The sequence below is a fragment of the Ambystoma mexicanum genome, chromosome 1q (assembly GCF_040938575.1).
Source record: "Ambystoma mexicanum isolate Mex_15411 chromosome 1q, UKY_AmexF1_1, whole genome shotgun sequence".
NCBI classification, from domain to species: Eukaryota; Metazoa; Chordata; class Amphibia; order Caudata; family Ambystomatidae; genus Ambystoma; species Ambystoma mexicanum.
Window position 1 is genome coordinate 1,041,459,052 of NC_090922.1, and position 16,401 is coordinate 1,041,475,452.

At 46.5% G+C, this 16,401-nt stretch overlaps 1 protein-coding gene across 1 annotated transcript in view; it reads left to right on the top strand.

Annotated features, from left to right (window-relative positions):
• The first annotated feature begins 374 nt into the window (after positions 1–374).
• The window catches only part of LOC138541074 (calcium-activated chloride channel regulator 1-like), a 275,621-nt gene continuing 259,594 nt past the window's right edge, over positions 375–16,401 (top strand). Inside the window, exon 1 of the mRNA XM_069641727.1 lies at positions 375–561. Coding sequence (XP_069497828.1) covers positions 403–561 — 159 coding nt within the window. The 5' untranslated portion in view covers positions 375–402. The remainder of the gene's footprint in view (positions 562–16,401) is intronic.

Sequence of the window (16,401 nt, forward strand, 5' to 3'; positions counted from 1 at the left end):
TAGGTCCTTTAACCTTGAAGCTCTCCCTTTCAAGGAGCACGTTGTAAATATGTGTCCGAATATTGACACTATGAGCAGACGTGAAGTCATCAGTGTGTTAAACCCAAAATCAAACAAAATTAAACAATAAGGAAGTGCAGGGTGCATAACTTAGCCCAATGCCCATCCTTGCCCATCCTTCGTCATCGCAGCCGGATGGCGCTGGTTAATCTATACTTGGAAACATGTAGTAAATCTTTTATAGAAGGGCATAGCCTGAAGATGTGTAATCCAGGACACAGTTCAGCCGAACTAGTAACATACGGTATCAAATCGACCCATTTAAAACACGTAGTAGTATAAAAGGCCCTTAAGTGCAGACCTGGGTATTTGTTGGGGTTGCACTGACAGGAGGGAACCAGGATGCTGCTCTGTAAGAGCCCTGCTCTGCTGCTGGCCTTGCAGCTGCTGGGCGCGGTGGCCGGCTCCACCGTCAAACTGATCAACAATGGCTACGAGGACCTCGTCATTGCAATCAATCCAGCCGTGCCCGAAGATCAGCAGATCATTGCCAACATTAAGGTAAGCAACATTCATGCATTGGTCATCAAGACTAAGAAGCGCGTGCAGCGTTATTTCTCATTCTCTTCACATCTATGTTGATACGTGCTCAAGAGCAGCACACATGTAGAGCTCAAATAAGAGAACGCTTGGCATAAGGAGCATTTACTGAACGTACATTATAATCCCTTATTGTGAGACGTAAACCAATATTACTTATGTTATGTTATGTTATGTTACGTTAAAGGTACTTGAATAGCGCACCGTCACCAACGGAATTGGTCCCCAGGCGCTCTGATGGATCTGTAAACGAGAAGGTGGGATGGGTTAGTAAGGTGAAGAGGGTGTAGGATAGTGAGAGGAGTGGTGTACTGTTGGCAGCTTTAACTCGGTATACACCGGGTGCTGAGCTTTGGTGCGAGTATTGGGTCGGTGTCAATCCACGTGTGCTGTTGGTGCAGCTTATGTGTTGTTGCGGTGTGGTGAAGTGCGTGCAGCTTGTTGTGCGAGAGATGGTTGTGTGAGTTTTTTATCCAGAAAATAAGGCATGGCAACAATGTTTGCACAGCCAATCTAATTTGAAATAAATCATCCACAAAGCATAACCAATTAAAAAAGATAGCACACAATGGGCCTGATTCATGGATGTTTTAGTACAGTGCAAATTTGCACCATGCTAAAGATTCCATGAATCAGGCCCAATATCATGTTTCTGGAACAACCCTTACTAATCAATGCACATGTCAGCAATGCATGTGGATTGCAGAAAGAATCCTTCACCAGCAGGTTTCCCATTTCACTGGCTGCATCGCCTGATATTATTAAAGGGGCCGGCTAAAACAGGCACGCGGCACGTGGGCAACGGTTACCGGCCCTACAGAAAACCCTCATGAACCAAACACGCTGTGGGATATCATACAATAAGGATGGGCCAGTTGTATGCGTGCAGGAGGAGAAAGAAGAGCAGCGGCAAGAGGGTGAGGGAGTGGCTCTATGCACTGGTGTAGATTATGAAGGTGCGCTGAAGCAAGTGCCACGCAACCAGAGGCGTTTCTTGGGGGGTTAGGAGGGGTCTAGCGCCTGGTCTTTTGGTTGTAGACCCAGATAGAAGCTCAGGGACTAGAACCTAAAGGCTTACTAGCCCCGAGTCACGACATTCCCCGACATTAGCATAGCCCCGGATCTTCTCCAGACCTAGCAACACCCCTGCGTGACGCAACTAAAGGAGCTATATTTTATTTCATCGGGTGTTTTCTTTAACAGGCGCCTGTGGATAAGCCCAGACTTTGGACTGTTCTAGGCTGTTGTATACCTCTACCTAGTCAAGACACAATTCAAACAAATGCCCCCTTTCATTGTGTGACGTGATGAAAGATTTGAAGTGCTATGAAAAAAAAGTGTATGCATGTCTAGCATGCAGTCATCAAGGAAGTAAAGAAAGCAGTTTAAAATGGGGGGGGTTGTGATTCAGTCTGTTGTAAGATGGCATTGCTAACTGGTGTGTGTAGGGCTTTTCAGACCAGATGCACCCATTGTAATGTGATTCAATGAAATATTCAGACTTCCTAGAAAGTCTTGTGGCAGGCAGAGGAGTAAAATGCGATGCATCACAATGTACACAACTAAGCAATCTTCATATTATGAAATGCTTAGGGACCGAAGAGAGATCTAGTCAGGCCAGAATTCGAACATAAGCACATTTTCTCTTCTGCCTCACAGCAGTACAATGCATGCATAGTAACTGCTAGCTATGGCCATTCTAAAAAAAAACCTAATAAAGCTTGTTATGTGAAAAAAAAACATAGAACCATTTTTCTTGCCTAAAATCACTACTTTATGCATATGCTGCCTCATCAACATATTGGAAAACAGGGCTCTCATACCATGTGCTATAAGTCTTGGCATTTGTTTCACGCCATTTTATATCTATGTACCTATATTAAATACAGAACTACATGTACCAGAATGCAATCATTTGAACCTTCCAGGGAGGGTTTATTTCTTCAAGCTTGACATGGCACAAATTGAAATCTCTGTACTGCAGCCTACCCTAAGTATGGCAGTACTTCTTACATACGTGCACAAAAAAACAGAAGTGTGATAGTCACCTTCTTGTAGTGATTGTTTATGGAAGTTGGAAGCCTAGGGAGGTGACATTTGTAAATCCGTTACTTGACGTGTTAAACTGTTTTTAACAGATGCCCTGAGGAAAACCTCCTGCTTGCATTTGAGGTGGAAATATCATAGTTATTACTTGGCGTTCTTTATGTTTGTGTGAGCAGGTGGCTCTTTCTGTGGAAGCTGCCTCTGTGTTTTTGTTGAGCGGGGTTCTCCTGGTGGGAAGTAGCTCTCACTAGCGACGTGCAGTTCCTGTGCATATTTGTAGATGGTCAATGGAACATCCGACACCATTCTGCAGCCAGAGATTGGACATTCCTCCGAACAAGATGTGTGTTTAATCCCATGCACACGTTCCATGTGCATCCGTGGAGGGCCCCGCAATGGGTGAAATCATTTACTTTGCTCTAACAAGCTGCATACAGAACTCTGGTGTCTGGGACGTCAAATGCCTAGCCTGCATGCTGTAATGGTAAAAAGAAATCAGGATGAGAAGAGGTGCACTATTGAGGGACCAGGACAAGAATGCACGTGATAATTGCAATGAGGGACTGAAATGAGGATATACAAGCAGTAATGAGAGACCAAGACATAACCATGACAATGATGGAGCTGGATGGAAATGTAAGTGGTAATGAGGGACTGGGATACGACTGCATACAGTGATAGTAAAGGCGACTGGGAGGAGGATGCACACAGTAATGATAATAATGGGCTGCAAGGGGAAGGCAATGCAGGCAGTGAAGGTAATGAGGGACTGGGACGAGGTTGCATGCAGTAATGAGCGCCCGGAACAAGGATGCATGTGGTGATTGGAATGAGAGCCATGGCGAGGGTGTGCACAGTACTGAGAGACCAGAATGAGGATACATGTGGTAATGAAGGGATGGAAAGAGGCTGTGCATAGTAAAGAGAGACTGGAATGAGAATGCACCAAGAAATGGTAATAAGGGACCAGGATGCACACGGTAATGAGGGACCAAGATGAGGATGCGTGTGATAATGAGGGACCGAGTTGAGGATGTGCAAGGTAATGAGGAACTGACATGAAGATGCATACAATAGTGACAAACCAAGTTGAGGTGGTTCACGTTATTGATAATGAGTTACTGGGACGAGGATGCATGTGGTAATGGGGACTGTGAAGCCGATGCGTGTAGTAAGGATGCACCCGGTAATTGTAATGAGCAGTGATAACTGGCGATTTTAGAGCTCAAATGTATCAATGGCTACAGCAAGCATGTCCAAACCTTTAATGGGGGTGCAAAGAAGAGGTCTCCCTCAGAGAACATTTTAGAAAATTGGGCCAAACTGTATTTCACTGCACAATTTCACACAAACATTGCCTATAAAACAAAGGTGTTAGGCACTAATGATGTCAAATATTTGGGCGTGTGCATGTTCAATGGTGCATTTTAAAGCTACTTGTATTGACTTGAATGCACAGAGAAACAGCAGTAAACTCTACCTAGTACAGTTGAAAATAGAAACTGTTCTGTAATGCCATATTGGTATTCGTAATTCATTCAGCCCCATACCAAGAGAGGCTTTTAGGCATTCATGGAAAGGACAGAAACTGTAAGGGAAGATGCTGAGTTTCTCAACCAGGTAGAGTGGTATTTTGGTTTTGACTGGCTTTGCAGGTGATACAGGCGTTCTTGAACATCATGCGTGCTGTGATGTTTCATGGTGCATCCTGGTACTTGTAGCCCAGTCCAGCATTTATAATGTGCAAAGTGAGTGATGCAAAATGGCATGGATATGAAATACAAGGGCAAGCAAACAGAACATGATATGAGGGTTCTTTTGCGACCCCTTGCTGGCTAACTTCATGTAAAGCAATGAATGAGGGCCCATTTCCTGGCATATGCATTTGTAGATAGATAATAGGCGTTGACGTCTGGCTGAACATTTCTGGGTCTTTTCATGTTATCAAGTTAGCTCATAGTGCAGCGGTAAATAAGACAGTCTTCATGTGGCAGGCCAGCCAGTCAGTGAGGCAGGCCTGTCATTCCCGTAAGTCTCATATCCTTAAGTCTTTTTTCTGTCACTTTGGCCATATCTATCAAAAATAAAGTTGCTCATTGTGATGGCCCTGATTATCACAATAATGGAGGGCCACTCTGTAGTAGGTGAAACGAAACACGGACACCACTAAATGATATGCAACATGTTTTATTCAACAACTGGGACTAACTGCCCGATGCCCCGGAAACCCTCCCTAGCTCCACGTCACTTCCTTCCTTCTGGACCAAACATGGCCCCTCCCCTAGCCCAACGAAAGTGCTGGGTTGTGCACCACAGTTATAGTTCATCTTGGAAGCAAGGGGACGGAAGAGCAACACTGGTTCGAATCCTGGGTCCGTGCTTAGAAACCTCTTCGGTATTAAGCGTGTTATAAAAAACAATTATAATTATAATCACATCTCCCCCTTTTTTAACAATTTAGATAATATTATTACGCCATCTCTTCGATCAGTCTTCTTGGTTTTATGCAAGACCACTGCGGGCGTCTCTCCTGTCCTGATGGTGCTTCCCCAGGATCACAACCTCGTCTGACTGGTTCCTCTTCATTCTCGGACATCTCTACATCCCCTAGATATGAATCGGAGTCCTGCCTTTGAGCCCGAGTAGGTTAGCATGGGCGCATGTCCTCGTCCGGCATTTACTGGTGTTTTGGGTGATTGTCTTGCGAGACCCCTCTTAAGCTGTGAGCATTGTTCCTCTTTTGTTGGTTATTACAAGCTGCTCTGGTGTAAAAGTGGTATCCTCCTTGCAAGCCCTTGGCTGTCGCACTACCACCTGATCTCCCACCTCTATGTTCCTTTCCTTGGCTCTTCACCTGGTGTCTGCCCTGTTTTTCATCTTCTCCTTTTCCGCCTGGTCACAGGGCCTGGCTTGTTGTTCTAACAGGCTCGTGGTATGAGTATTTGGACTCTCTGGTAGATGGGTGCGGCCTCTCTTCCAAACATGAGATCCGCAGGACACACTCCTGTGGTGCTGTGTGGGGTGTGCCGGTACTCCCGGAGTAGTTGGTATAATAACTGCTCGAATTTGCTGTTGGTGACGTTGGCCACCTGCAGAGATTATTTGATATTTGCCATGAAGCATTCTGCAATTCCGTTGGCCTGTGGTCATAATGGTTTGATCCTCCTGTGTTGAAAACCCATGTACCTTGCAAAATTCATGAAGTCCTGGCTACTGAATGACAGGCCATTATCAGATTTGATAACTTTGGGGATGCCGTAGGTCAAGAGCATTCAATCCAGCACAGCTATGACACAGGTGTTAGAAGAGTACTCGATTATCTGGGCATCCTGGTACCGGGAATGTTCATCAATCAGCACTAATACGTGTGATCAATCCCGCAGCCGTTTGAAGAAGTTTATGTCCAGTTCCTCCCACACACCCTCCAGTAGCGGGGACATGTGTAACAGACTATGGTTGGGTGATGCTGCTGTAACGTGACATGTGGCGCAGTTTGGGATCGTGTCCTCCACCATGACGTCAAACTTGGGGAGCCAGACCTTCTGCCTTTATAGCCGTTTTGTGGACACCACTCTCCAGGGCCCCTCATGAGTGAGATGGACAACTCGCTGTCGGAGCATGCTGGGTAGGACAACTCTACATCCTTTCATGACAATGTGGTCATCCACCACCATAAATTCATCTTGTACCAGCTCCAGGCTGCGTACGTCGTCTTGTACAGCCACAGCCTGACTCTTCACCTGTGCCCTGGCATGTTTCATTTTTCCCTTGGATAGACAGCCTGCGATGATGTGTAAGGCTTGATTCGGTTCTGACTCACTCCTGAGGGTGGCCTAGTCCATGGGGAAAAGTTGCATGTGGTGTACTACGTAGTTGAAATATGTATCAGCGATGGACAGGCCAGCCCCTGCCGGCACCGTCGGGTGGCTATACAGGTAGTCTGCCGGGTTTGCTTCTTTCCCCAGCTAGTAACAATGGTGAATTTGTAATCCTGCAGTCGTAGGCACCACTGTGAAATTCTCGGGGGCATTCTGGCCTTTCGGTTGCCAAAGATAGCCAGGAGGGCATGGTGGTCCGTAACGACTGTGAAAGCTTTCCCGTAAAGGAACAGATGAAAATACTCACAGGCCCACACGACGGCCAAGCTCTCTTTCTTGGCCTGTGAGTATGCTTGTTCTGTGTGTGTGAGGCTTCGACTGGCGTATGCCACTATGAAGTGTTGGTGTGGATTGTCTCAGTCCTGTTCATTCAAGATGGCACAGAGGCTGACTGGGCTCACGTCCACGACTACTTTTGTCGTTCGGTCAGCGTGAAAGTACGCTATGTCTTCTGCTTTGGAGATGGCATTTCAGATGTTTTCTAAAGCTTCCTGGCACTCTTGTGGCCATTGAAACACCTGATCATGTTTGGTGAGTTGTCAGAGAGGAGCACTGATGGTGGTGTAGTCTTGCAGGTGCCTGCAGCAATAACTGCCAAGTCAGAGAAAAGATTGTAATTCAGACAAGTTCTGCGGTCTCGTGGCACTGTTATGCGCTGCCACCTTGTCAGGGTGCATTTCTCTTTCTGAGAAAATATGCCCGAAGAATCGCAGTGATCCCTTGTGGAACTCGCACTTGTTTTTATTAAGTGTCAAACCCATTGCCTTCAGTGCAGAACATACACGGTGGAGTGCGGCATTGTGCTCCTCGGTGGACTTTCCAAACACTAGGATGTAATTTTAGTAGTTTTAGGCAGTTTGGTATATGCTGAATGACCTTGTGAATTTCATCCTGAAAAATTGCAGCTGCGGACGATATTCCGAAACTGAGCCGTTTGTAATGGAATAGGCCCATGTGAGTCACGAAGGTGGTGATGTATCTTGATTCTGAGGCAATGTCTAGCTGGTGATACCCCTTCGTGAGGTCCAGTTTCGAGAATACCTTTTCGCCGTGGAGTAGGTGAATCATGTCTGTGATTAGAGGCGCCTGATATCTCTCTCTTTGTTTCATCTCATTTTCTCTCCTCATGTCTACACATAATCGGATGAATCCTTCTGCTACCTTTTTGAGGACTGGTACTATGCGGGATACCCAGGGCATGGGCCCTACAGCAGGTTCAATGACTTGTTGGTCGAGTTGTTTTTTGAGTTCCTCCTCCACCTGTCTTTGCATGTTGATCAGGATGCTCGATAGTGTTGGGCTATCTGCTTGACATCCAGGTTTATGTGAAGCTGTATTTTGCATTTCTTGAGCTTACCTAGTCTTTTGAACAATTTTGGGAATGCCTATTCAATGTGGTCAACTTTTGACAGAAATGTATGCGCCATCAACTGGTAGAAGCGTGTACCAGCCCCTTATCTTCTGCAGTCTTGAAACTGAGGATACATCCGCTGTTCATCTCTGTCTTGATCACGTGGAGCTGAAGACATGCTGCATGTGACTTGTGCAAGCATATTGTAGGGATGACTCCTTCGCATGACAAGGGTGTAGTGGACCCATTTGAGTAAATGTCTATGGTCGACAGTCTCAGCTTTGGGGGTTGCGGGAGACTGTTAAATGCTTCTTCACTCAGGATTTTAACTGTTGCTTCTGTATCAATGAGAAACTCAGCAGGTGTGTTTTTGACATGCATGATCAACATTGGGCTGTGCTCCTTGACCACATCATTATTTAGTGTCCACATATAACCCTTCTTTCTTTGGTCATCTGTGGATGATACAGAATCGCTGCTTGATGGTGACTGCACCTCTATATTTCTTCATATCGTCAAGAGTGCCACTGTCCGTCCGATGGTCGGCGTTCTCCGCTGGGGTACGATCTGGTGCTCTTGCGGTACTCCACCCTATACCTTCTTGTTTCGATGACAGCCCCTGCTGCATGCGGGCTGGTCTGGGTAGCTCTCAATCTCTCCTTTGACATTCTTCTTCCTTGTGGTGGTAGCATGGGCATTCTTGCAGATGGCCTAAAAGTGATCTTCGCCCCCGCAGGCTGCGCATGTTTGTCCTAGCACCGGGCACGCACCCTCTTGGGGATATTCGTAGCCGCACTTGAAACACGTGGCGTCTCTGCGGCTGGGGGCACCACTGTTGGTTGCAGTGAGATTGTGCACACTCTCACCTTCTGCCTGCTAAGGCTGTATGGTCACTGTGTTCATGTTGTCCATCTGTTGATCAATGGCAGATTCCATGCAGGCAAGTGCAAGTATTTCTTCAAGGAAGTGTAGATTCTTTTGGAATGCCTGAGATTCGCAGTCTGCAAAGACTTGAGAGAGCAGCGCTTCATTGTTGGAATATTGGTAGAATTCACAGTGCTTGATCTTGATACGCAGTCTCTTTACAAAATTGTTGAGAGTTTCACCTTTTTCCTGCCGTTGCGTGTGAAAAATGTGCCTCTCATAGTCCACATTCATGTGTGGTGCAAATAGTTAGACAGAATTTCCTGTAGGTCTCGGAATAATGTCGTCTCTGTGTCAATTAGTTCTCCTGCAATGTCCCTCACTGCCAGGCCTACTGCGAGTGAGAGCATGTTCTTCACCCTTGTGTCGTCAGCTAGACCCATGGCCCCCACATGGAATTTGAAGTCTCTGAGCCATCACACCCATCTTGGTCCCAAATTGCTGGTGTTGCTCAGGTCAAATTCAGGGGGCAGGCACATGTGTTGCGATTCACCTGTGGTTTGCTGAAAAGCTTCTGAGGGCCTTGCTGACACTGTTGCCGATACCTCGCTGTCTGACATGGTGAAGTTTTCTTTGCTCGTGATGTGAAATGCTTGGTTAACTTGTTTTCTGGTAGTTCCTTAATCTTTTCACCGGCACACGCTGCACAGCCTTGCCGAGATGTGTCTTCTAGGGCACCAAACAGAGTTTTCCTGGTCCTGCTCCCTTTTGTTCCTCATGTTCTGGTAATTTTTCCTTTTTTGCTGTCATTTTCTGCTGAAGTGCACGTGTAGGGGGCAGGGGGCACCAGCAGCTTGGTCTGCTTGACAACAGTACAGTTTCCTTTAATGGTCACCATGAGCTAGCAGGTGTCTTTCTTCTGATGGCGCTCCATGTAATAATGAAAGTTCTCCAGGAGGCGCCAGCAAAATATCGAGCATTTTCCCCGGGTGGTGCTCTACACACCCTGCGCCAGCAGAACTGTCAATCATTCACTTCCCCGGGTGGTGTTCTCCACTTATCAGGCTTTCGCGGACGAGGCCGACACTACGCAGGGTTGAGAGGCTGCTGGAGGTGCGCTGACGCACTTCCCTTGCTCGACAGCATCCCTTCCTGATGTGCTGCTTATCTTCAGTGGCCTGTTGGCTCAGGATTAGACGACATTCTTGCACAACTGCATGCTCCTGGACGATGCTGGCTTTATACACATGGTCTTCCGGGACCGGCCACGCCGATTGGATACCCACAGGTCGCGCGTGCCGGGAACCAGTGGATGGGTTCTTCCCCTCGTCTCCAATGTGATGGCCCTGATTATCACAATAACGTATTGCCACTCCGTAGCAGGTAAAACAAAACACGGACACCGCTAAATTATATGCAACATGTTTAATTCAACAACTGGGAATAACTTCCCAATGCCCCGGAAACCCTCCCTAGCTCAACGTCACTTCCACCTCCTGGACCAAACGTGATCCCTCCCCTAGCCCAAGGACAGTGCGGGGCTGTGCACAACATCCCACTCATGTTTATTTTCAAGCGTAGAGCATTGTTGGAAAGAGAAAGGATCAGTCAAAATATGCTTTTTTCAGAGATGTTATTACATTTTCTTGTTTACTTTCACCCTTGAGGCCCATCCAGAGCAAAATTCTGCTGGCTGAAACAGAAAACTTTAGAAGAAATTGAATGGCGAAATACATAAATCACCAAAAAAGGCCTTGGCACTGGAGGGCGGGGGCTTCCATGGTCAAACGTAGAACCCTAGTAGTAATTACCCTGTTCTCTAAACCAGACTTTCTTGTGTGGAGTAATGACTGCACGCCACAATACACTGCTGTAGAGTTAGACGTACACATGCCCCTGATCTTAAAGCTGTACGGCATCACCTTTGCAATATACATTTGAAAATATAATGTTTGTGTATGTTGGGTATTTCTCAGGCAGTTTCAAGATGTCTCGTGACCAATAGCCCCCCTTTTTTGAACAGGAATGTGCCCAATACCTCTTCCGATATTTGACGATTATAGCAAGCGGTTTTAAGTTGGCAGTACAGCATGCAGCAATTCCACTCGACAGTACGTGGATGTAAGTGAAAAAATGCACCTTTCATCCAAACTTCCATTAGGTATTCGGTTTGAAAACCGAAAAAGGGCTCATCTAATAGAGGTTGTCTGACTAGCATAGTTTATTTAATAAAGAAAGCATGGCTGTGTTTTGGGACATACTTTCTGTTGTGATGTGAACACAGCACCAATGTGGGTGCGTGGTACGTCACTTCCCACTAGTTGAACAAAGGAGACGCACGTGAGCGCAGCTGTCAGTTCATTCACCAGCAAACCCCATGTGAGAGCCTCATCATTGTGTGTGCCCGAATTGCACAACCGCCATAACAATTGGCGACAAAGCTGGAAAAGTGACTCCAGCCGTCGACCGCTTCCCGGTTCACCAACTGGATGTGACCGCAGGACCTGGTGTTAGAGGAGGCGGCATCCGGCTGTGCATTGGCAGGTCGCACCATTCGGCCACAGGCCTGCCGGCACAACTGCACATGAGGCAAAGATGCCATGCAGGCTTGTTTGTTTGTTTGTTTATTTATTTGATGATGCGCTCCGAACCCTTAGGTAGCTGGGCGCAGCAGAGGTAAGTATACTTCAAGCTTAGTTACAACAGATACACATGGTACAAGATAAATGAACACTTTAGTCACTGCGTATGGGTTACAGAGGTGCAGCGGTGCTAAAAGGTAGCAAGGCGTGGACAAATGGTGTAGAGGGATTTCAAGATTAGGATATGATAGATACAGTAGGTACAATCATGAAGGAGACAATAATTGAAGCGATAGGATATGTGTACAGGTGTTAAGTTCGTGGTTAACGGTGAGAGAGAAGTAGGAGCAGGATGATCAAGTTTTAGTGGTCATTTGTTTGTAGCCAGTTAATCATGTTATGTCTGAATTTTAGGTAGGGTTGTTCAGTTTTAAGGTCTAATGGAAGTGCATTCCAGGAGGTGGCCGCTTTGACCGGGAAGCTAGAACCACCCGCTTTAGTTCGTCTGAATCTAGGAATCTCAAGAAGGTGGGTATTAGCTGATCTGGTTAGTGGAGTTGGGGTTCTCGTATTTATTCTTTCTATTAGGTAAGGTGGTGCTATATTATTCAAGCATTTGGAGGTGAGGGATACAATTTTAAGAAGAATTCTGTCATTTATTTTTAGCCAGTGGACATCTCTTCTGAAGTTAGAGATGTGCTCTCTGTTAGGAACATTAAGTGCTGTTCTTAGGGTGTTATTTTGTAAGCTTTGAATTTTGTCTAGGATGTATTTGTTTGCACCTGAATATAGGGCATTACAATAGTCCAGTTTGGACATTATTAGAGCGTTGTCAAGTGTAAGGCAACTGGTTTTGGAGAGGAATGGTTGACAGGCCCAAATGAGTTTGCAGGTATAGGCAGTTGAGGATGCAAGGGAATTGACCTGTTTTTTAAGTGTTAAGGTGAAGCCCAGGTAAAAGCCTAGCCTTTTTACTACAGGCATCACCTTGATTGTATTGTCGTCAATATTGAAGGAGGCGTAACTGGAGCTAAGTTTGTTTATGTTGGTCTCTGTGCCCAGAATCAAGCTCTCAGTTTTATCGTCGCTCCGGCAGAGGCCATGAGATGCCATCCATGCCTGAATGAGTAGGTATATCTTGTTGACCAAGGCCGTGTCCTCGACAAAGTTGCCCGAAAGGGGAATAAGGATTTTGGTGTTGTCTGCATAGTTTGTGTAGGTGACACCCAATCTGTCCAACTTGTCGAAGAGGGGCTTGGTAAAGATGTTATACATAGTGGATGAGACACAGGATCCCTGTGGCACACCGCAGATTTGGATAGGGTCAGCAGAGTCTGATGGGGAGAAGACTCTCATTGTGCAGTTTGCTAGAAAGGACTGGACCCAGGTAATAGCATCAGTTGAGAAATTGGCCGCTGACTCGACGTGTCTGCATAAGACTGCATGATCCACCAAGTCGAAAACCTCCTTTAGGTCAAGGAGGAGTAGCATTGCTGTTTTTCCATTGTCCTTCAGCTCATCGATTTGGGTCTTGAGGTCTATTAGTGCCGTTTATGTGCCGTGTTGGGGACGGAAGCCAGACTGGTGGGATCCTAGTAGGTGGTTAACTTCCAGGTAATCCTGGAATTGAAGGAAGGCTACTCTATCGATTATTTTAAGGAGGAAAGGGACTGTGGTGATCGGTCTGTAATTAGTCGGGTGGCAGGATCTAGAGTTTGCTTCTTCAGTAGCGGAAGAACCCATGATTCTTTAAGGTTATTAGGTACTGTATTGGTCTTGAAGGAAGCGTTAATAAGCTTGGAGATGAAAGGGACTAGGTCTCTATCTGCGTCCTTTATGACTTGTGCCGGGCAATTGTCACCTTGGCAATTCGAAGACTTCAATGAGAGTATTATTTTCTCGGTCTGGAGGATAGACATTTTTGAGAAGTTCAAGGGGGTAGTAGATCTGTCTGATGTAGGAGGGGCAGGGTGAGGATCAGTCTGGAGCAGTAGGGCCTTTTTTTGGCTATTTTAAGTTGGAGTGATGCCATTTGGTTTGACAAGGCATTTTGGATGTCGGTGCTCCATTGGTTGTCTTTAGGGACATTGTCTGTGGGGTGATAGTGGCTTCCATTTCCCGAAGGATGGTAAATAATTCCTTGGTATTGGAATTAGCCTTAGATATTCTGTGATTGAACAAGTTTTTTTTGTAATGATTATTTCTTTTTTATACATGTTAGCAAAGTTAGTTAGCTTTGCTTTATTCTCATCTGAGGTAGAGTTTCGCCAAATGGCTTAGAGATTTCGTTTTTGGATTCTTAATCCTTTAAGGTTTGCTCTAAACCAGAAATTAAGGCATGATTTCTGCCTACTTTTGCAGAGTTTAAAATGAGCATTGGTGTCAAGGGCTTTAGTCATAGCGTTATTAAAGACCTCCACTACAAGGTTGGGGTCAGTGTTATTGATAAGGGCATTGATGGATGGGAGCGAGTGAGGTAGTAGTTTTTCTGCTGAAATATCCTTGTTACTTCTGGTAGGGAGAGGGGTGCCATAGCAATGGCTTTAGAGCTGTGAAGTTCAAGGGTAGAGGAGAAGCTGTTGAGGTGGTGGTCCGTCCAGGATTGTGGGGATTTGTTGGTAATGGAGATATTACTGTTCAACTCCGCCACACAGTCGAGGATCTTTCCTTTAATATGGGTCGGGGTGAGAACTTTTTATGTAAGGCCATGATCCGCCAATATGGCTGCTACTGATTTGGCATGTTTGTCTTCGTGGTCATTGAAGCCAAGATTGAATGCTCCCATTAGTAAGATATGTGAGCAATCTTTCATATTATTGGCCAGGAGGCTAGATAGGTCCTCCTTGAAGGTTCCCAGTGGGCCAGGAGGTCTGTATACCAAATGAATGGTTGCTGGAAATGGGTAGCTTGGCTGTGAGCACATCCTCACATGAGTGATATACTAGTGGTATGGCGGGTCTGAAGGCAAGGTTATTTTTGGATATGATAGCTAGACCGCCTCCTCTAGCATTGGGTCTGTTTATTCTCAGTATATGGTAACTATCTGGGATAGTTATCATAAGGGCCGGCCTGCTGCGTCGTGAAGCCAGGATTCCGTTATTGCTAGAAAGTCCAAGTTCCCATTAGATAGGGTTTCAGTGGCATGTGCCACGAGGGATCTGGCATTAAAGAGAGCTCCTGTTATGGTTGTGGAGTTGTTAGGTTTAAGAGGGGAGAGTGTAAGTTTTTGGGGTAGTTAACTCTGGATTGAGTGTGGGAGGAGGTGGTGTGCATAGAGTTTGGTATTCTATGCTTCGTCTCCTGCTTGGGCGTTAGTTCCGGAACTCGGAAGGTGGCATTTACTTTAGGGTGGTTTTTTAGGCTAGAGTTACTGTTAATCTTTGGCTCATAGAGACGAGTAAGTCTTGATCTTAGTCTGAGGTTTCTATGCAGAGTTGGGCATGGTGTGAACTTGATAACAGCCATGGTAGCGTAGAGGCAGAGTAAAATTAGGAATAGCTGATTCAGCTGGGTCTTATTTCTGTTCATGGCTATGCAATTGCTTCTCCCTGAAGTGCTCCCTGAAGTGCTTACATAGACCTTGCACGCCAGGTCCATCACTGCTCTCCCGACTCTGCAGGTGAGGTGCCCTACAGTGGGTCACTCTGGGTCGGGCGGGTATGCACAGACGTGGGTCTCGTGCCTGCTGGGCCTAAAGAAATTGTACAGGGACTGGCCGTTCGAAGTGAATAGCGAGGAGCGGGAAGATATGGTGTCATCTTCCGTGACCCCTGGCAGGGTGTCACACTGCCACGCAGCCATCCGCAGAGGGTTGACCATCAAATACACAGCCCACCATTCCATATCTGTCCAGTCCCTGACATGCTGGCTCCTCCAGTGGTAGTGCTGGGGCCCAAGTGGACAATCTGGGTGGACCGACTCAAAATGTTACTTGGTGGCTGGTGAAATGGAAGATGGATGCAAGAAACCCATGCTCTAGTTCTACACAGAAGCGAGGTGCACAAACAGTTCAAGACCCTTCCGCAGGAAGATGGCTCCTAGTGCTCAAAGACAAAATAGGTCCCTTGGTGGATTCTGCACCTGACTCAGCAACATCAGCTAGCTGCGACATGTGCATTCCTTGATGACAAGGGGGAGATGCATGTGCAAATCATACAAAAGTGCAGTTCCAACCAGCTAATGAGAACACTGGAATTCGGTAGGGCCCAGGAACTAGTGAAATCAAGAGCCTTAAACATGGAGGATGTGATGAAGAGCCTGAAAGCAGAGGAAGCACAGGGGATCAACTCATTGCTCCAGAAGTCCACACGGTGCAAGAAGAGGAAGTTATGTCCAGCCCAGAATTCAAAAAGAAAAGAAGAGAGCCCCGGCCCTGTGATTTGTGCTCATGGGATCTGCCACATGCAGATGTCTGCCCAGTTTCAGGTCGCCAGTGCAGCCGCTGCGGGAAGATGGGACACTTTGCGCACATCTGCTGAGCTCTGTTTGACGATCACTCCCTCTGACCCTCGAGATCACAACCACCACAGAAGGGCACAGCAGTGAAGTTGGCCACCCTGTCAGATGACAACCCAGGACCTGACACAGCCTTGATGGAGGATTACTACCCGCAGGTCGAAATTACATCCGTAGACGTAAACAACATTGAAGAGGTGTCTTTTATCTCAGTGCCACACTGGGAATGGAGCAGAGTAGACATCCGCCATGCTGCACAGTGACTATATTGTTCACTCAGGTACAGGTGCTGATCAACACCAAAGCGTCAGTCAATTTCATGTTATAAGTCCAATATTCCTTGCTGCATCGAGTTCCAAGGCTATCAGCACTGAAAATCTGCATCTTCACCTACGGGGGTAGGACACCCATTCCACTAAATGGAGCATTTCAGGTGATAGTGGAGCACAGCAACCAGTGCACCCCAGCAACCTTTTACATCACCAGAGAAGCAAAGGACACGCTCCTGAGTTGCAACACAGAGGAAATATTGGGCTTGGCGCAGTTTGCATTCCAAGTACATCTCACAGATATGGACAGGCTATGCGAGGAATATGATGACCTGTTCCAAGGCATAGGATTTCTG